The 2670-nt window shown below is 38.3% G+C and overlaps 1 protein-coding gene across 1 annotated transcript in view; it reads right to left on the bottom strand.

The window, feature by feature from the left end:
* The window catches only part of cd40 (CD40 molecule, TNF receptor superfamily member 5), a gene marked incomplete at its 5' end in the record, with an annotated part of 5822 nt that overhangs the window by 1410 nt on the left and 1742 nt on the right, over positions 1-2670 (bottom strand). Inside the window, 3 exon segments of the mRNA XM_014027949.1 lie at positions 1652-1689; positions 1777-1869; positions 2147-2205. Coding sequence (XP_013883403.1) covers positions 1652-1689; positions 1777-1869; positions 2147-2205 — 190 coding nt within the window.

Below are 2670 nucleotides of genomic sequence, written 5' to 3'. Positions count from 1 at the left end.
AAGCTGAATCAAAGCCTTCAGAATCAGGCTCACCATCATCAGCATCATTAAAAGTTTCTGTATTCCTCCTCTAATAAAGGCATCAGAATCCCACTAAACAACAATCTCATGCTCTGTGTCTCAACAGCGCCCCCTCTGGTGGGGAAACTTTTCTCAGGTAGACCAACTTTTACAGAACACCGGTAGACGGCAGCCATTACAGACGACCATGTGTTTGTTGTTGTTCCAGGAGCGGTCCGKTCGCACATTAATATCATTAATTTGTTATTACTTAGCTGCAGGACTGCCTTTTTTTCACATCATGTCGCTGCTTGGATCTGTTACTATCTCGCTCGGAGTCATGAAGGAGTTAGAGGTAAGATCGCTTCAAGATCGCATTAACTACTTTGCGAATCATCCAAAAACCACCTCAAACGAGCGTAAAAACTTTTTAGCGAATTGAGGATTTTTTTTCGAATTTTGCTGTTTCCATCTGACTTTTTTTTTGCATTTTTAATGCGACACTTCTACATGTCCATCAAAAAGCCTTGATGGAAACACGGTTTGTGACATGAGCGTTCACACTGCAGTCACTTTGAAAACATCAGATATGTATCAGATTTAAAACCACATACTGAAAYGGCCTGGGTCAAATTTTGAAAAAAAAAAATCAGATTTGTCGCCTTCAAACTGTCATAAAAAAATCAGATTTGGGTGGYGTTTTCCTGCAGAGTGAACGTAGCCACAGAGACAAACAAACATTCACTCTCTCACTCACATCTAGGGACAATTTAGAGTTGTCAGGTAACCTAACAATCATGTTTTTGGTCTGTGGGAGGAAGCCAGAGTACACGGAGAAAACCCACCCATGCACAGAGAAAACATGCAATCTCTACCCAGAAAGGTCCCCAGCTGGGATTTGATCCTGCAACCTTCATGCTGAGAGGCATCAGCTCTACCAACTGAAGCTTTTTTGAAGCCATTACAACTTATTTCTGCTAAGTTCAGCAAACTTCTGCTTCTTATGCTAATTAAAGAATTTCCAAATATTTTTTATCTGTTTTACTGAAAAAAAATCTATTTTACTACAAATTATCACTTTTTGTACTTTTGTGCATTTTTTTCTGATAATTTTACATTTTTTACAACACTTTTATTATCTGGGTACTAACTTCAACTTGTGGCTACTGCATTTAGCTTTTTAATGCCAATTTTAGCTGTTTTTCTGCCTTTTTAGCTACATATGCCTTTTTCTGCTAATATTCTGCTTTATTCTATTTTGTTGTGCTTTTTTCTGGTACTTTGTGCAATTTATGCTTTTTACAGTTGTTTTCTTCTATATTCAGCTATTTCAGCTTTTATCTTTTAGCTTCTTGTGCTTTTTCAACTATATTTTTGCTCCTTTTAAATGTTTTTCTGCAAAGTTAGGCTTTTTTTGTTTCCTTCAGCTTTTCAAATTGAACTTGCATTACACTTTTGCTAATAAATAAAAATAAAACTGCTGAAACACTAAATGTAAAACTGCTTTAAATTTACTGTGTATTTGGGTTTTTCTAAAATATCTTTAAACCCTGTACCTGTCCTGTAAATCACTGCTGGCCACTTTTATAAATGATGTTTACATATAAACACATTCATGTCTTAGTCGTGTAATAAAACAGTAGAAACTCACATTTTTATTCGGTTTTTCAACTCGATATGTGGATTTTTCTGAGGAGACAAAGCAAAGAGACAACGTTAGGATCCTGGTGTGACTGACTCTTCTCAACATGTTGGGAATATTTAAACACAACGTACTTGAGTACATATACAACCCAATTCCAACAGCAATGCTCACAACAAGGACTGCAACCATGACACCAGTAATTACATGATCCCGTCTGTTGTCTTCTGCAAAACAAAAGAACACACATGTAAAAAGACCTCACACACACACACACAAACACACACCGTCCTCATTTCACTGACGTCTGCTTCAGACTAAAGAAAAACCAGAAACCCTTTGTTTCAGTTGAAAAGAACAGATTGATTACAGTCTTCCACACAGACGTAGAGATGAAAAGTGCTCAGCTAACACTCCAAACCACAAACCAACAGGTAGTTTCACTCTGAACAAACGCTCTCACCAAACCACAAACACCGTCTCTTCCACCCACTCACAACTCACCACAGACGGTATCGGATCGGTCCGTCCCGCTCTGAACCACACGGAAGCCTTCAGCACATCTGTAAGGATGTCACAGCGTTAAAGGGTTAACTCCAGGCTCTGTTACTGATGATGTTCTGATGAGCCTGCAGAGGAACCAGCAGCTGAGCTCAGACAGAACAGAACCAGGAGGACGGTTCTGCTCAGACTGAGGGTTAGAGGGGGAACCTGTCAGCCTGATCCAATAACTGACTCTGAGTTTCAGGAGGTTCTGCTTCACCGTTTAGTTCCCACCTGCTCCTCTATGTTTATCACTTGCTTGTGTTTGTCTGTTAGCAAAATATCTCATGAACCACTGGACGGATTAATTTGACACAAACACAAACGGCTGCAGCTCARTTAAATGTACAGATATGGAGCTAAAATTTGTTAAACGGATCCCTGATTAGTTGTAACATTAGACTTTATTTAATAAACATATTTTAACTGTAAAATAAGGACTATAAAAATATTGTAGGCTGTTTAGTTTTTAATCATTTTTAAAC

This window comes from Austrofundulus limnaeus, unplaced genomic scaffold, assembly GCF_001266775.1.
Source record: "Austrofundulus limnaeus strain Quisiro unplaced genomic scaffold, Austrofundulus_limnaeus-1.0 Scaffold703, whole genome shotgun sequence".
NCBI classification, from domain to species: Eukaryota; Metazoa; Chordata; class Actinopteri; order Cyprinodontiformes; family Rivulidae; genus Austrofundulus; species Austrofundulus limnaeus.
Note: the sequence above shows the minus strand (reverse complement) of the source record. Positions and strands in the feature narration are given on the sequence as shown.